Source organism: Amphimedon queenslandica, unplaced genomic scaffold, assembly GCF_000090795.2.
Source record: "Amphimedon queenslandica unplaced genomic scaffold, v1.1 AMPQUscaffold_11359, whole genome shotgun sequence".
Classification (NCBI taxonomy): domain Eukaryota; kingdom Metazoa; phylum Porifera; class Demospongiae; order Haplosclerida; family Niphatidae; genus Amphimedon; species Amphimedon queenslandica.
The window spans coordinates 7,181-9,320 of NW_003548398.1; the positions used below are offsets into that span (position 1 = coordinate 7,181).

Genomic DNA, 2,140 nt, shown 5'->3' on the forward strand with positions numbered 1-2,140 from the left:
TTTTTCAAAAATTGGCTCCGAAATCACCTCTAATTTTTATTACATTTTTTGATACATATTGATGTACTTATGCTATGTAGGAAGTTTGAGCAGATTCCGACTTCAATTTTTTGAATTATGACCATTTTTAAAAACTCCAAATTTTTGAAAATACCCTAATCTACACTGTATGTAGCCCATATATGCTTTATCCTCTTAGAGTATCATGTAATGTGTTCATTAGGTATAGTTGCTGTATCAGTTGGTGAGCCATACTCACTCAATGAAAGGATAGAATTATCATTTAAACTAGTTCACTCAAACTCACTTGTTCTTCTATGGAGCTTCACTGATCCCATTCACCCTCAAGTAATAACATGTACATTATATACTGTACATGCATGTACATATGCATACACTGTATTACATGTATATTATTCATGTCAATCTTAATTGGGTGTTTAAATTCATTTACATTTTAATTTTTGTATAATTATTTTATTTTTTTTTCTAGTTATTTTTAGAAGCTCCTGAAGATATTTTGTGTTTTAAGTTCAATCCAAGCAATCCAAACCTCATTGTTGGTGGCTGCATCAACGGACAGGTAATGAATGTACATGTACATACATGTACTACATGTACATGTATTTGCTTCATTTTTATTACATGTGCCTGTACATGTATAGGTTGTAATATGGGATATAACAGACTATCAGGAGAGGCTACAGATTCATCGCTCAATCAATACAAAAGAGAAAGGACCAGTAATGAACGTATGTACACACAATATACATGTACATGTACTATCTAGCACATTACTATTATATACATGTAATTGTGAGGCATACAATGTACCGTATATCGGGTATATTTCAATGCATGAAAAGTCGTGGAAATATTAAGTTCAATGATGGAATAATTCGGAAGCCTTTTATATTCCGAAAATATTTTACTTGCTATTATTTCCATCAACCACCTAGTTTGGTAAGTCAATCAAAGCATTTGCTAACTTCTCCACTTCTGAATCAACCTTAGCAACACTTCTAACTGGCAAAGAAGGCTCTTTATGGCCTTCGAGTTAGACTAGAATGTAGCCATGGATAGTTATGAAGCCACGTGTTCATAATAATTGCACAATACCACATATCTTCTATTCCTTTTTATCCGCATATTTTAAAATTTCATAATATTTATTTTCGCAATGGATTGCTTTTTCCGAAATTATTAATGCATTGAAATATACCCGATTGTACAGTGCAGTATATGGTAAATTTACATTGTACTTCATTATTATCTATAGGCATTGTTTAATACTGAGCCCAAGCTTGATCATGCTCCTATTGTCAGTTATGTGGCTCTTTCATCAATTGATGCTGGACACAGTAAAGGAGTCACTGGCATTGAGTGGATACCTGATCATCTGGAGGTAAGAGAAGGAGGGAGGGGACAATTAATGTTAATCAAAAATTGTGGATTTTATTACATTTTCTCATTATTTTGGCAGCACTTTATTTGATTTTGCTGTTAAATTGTAACTGGCAGTTTTTAATTTTGTGATTTTGTTTACACGTGCATTACTGAGCATGCGCATTAATGATTGGCGGTTTTAATAATTCGCTTGCAAACCACCAATTGCCAATATAAAACTCCGCCAAATTATGATATGCATGTACATGTACATGCACATGCATGTTCTGATTTTGGACTGATCATTATTCTTTATTATTCTACTGTAGTTATCTCACAAGACCCTTCAGTTTGTTCCTAATGGTTCCAACTATTGCTCTCAACTGGTCACTAGTGGACTGGATGGGTAAGACCCTTTTATAATAACCACACCCACTTTACTTGTATCTCCATGGTAACCAGTAACGTCCTTTTTTGGGACATGAGGCCCCTAAGCAGCAAGAAGTACACTCAGAATAAGTCCCAACCAACCAGTGACCCTGACTCACCCTATCACTACCTGCACTTGATATGGAAACCATTTTATAAGGTAATGGGAACACATAATCCTCTACATGTATTGTTCATGTAATGTACATGTATATGTACACACAGCATGTACATGTACATGGAAGAGTTTTTTTAATATTTGGCTAAAGTCCATGGACTACAGTACATACATGTACATGGTCTTTCATCCAAAATGACTTATAGG

At 34.2% G+C, this 2,140-nt stretch overlaps 1 protein-coding gene across 1 annotated transcript in view; it reads left to right on the top strand.

The window, feature by feature from the left end:
• Positions 1–2,002, top strand: part of LOC100632093 (WD repeat-containing protein 63-like) — a gene marked incomplete at its 3' end in the record, with an annotated part of 3,149 nt that extends 1,147 nt beyond the window's left edge. The window contains exons 6-11 of the mRNA XM_020005493.1: positions 224–348; positions 494–583; positions 666–752; positions 1,280–1,405; positions 1,716–1,792; positions 1,849–2,002. Coding sequence (XP_019861052.1) covers positions 224–348; positions 494–583; positions 666–752; positions 1,280–1,405; positions 1,716–1,792; positions 1,849–2,002 — 659 coding nt within the window. The remainder of the gene's footprint in view (positions 1–223; positions 349–493; positions 584–665; positions 753–1,279; positions 1,406–1,715; positions 1,793–1,848) is intronic.
• Between the last annotated feature and the right edge of the window lie 138 nt (positions 2,003–2,140).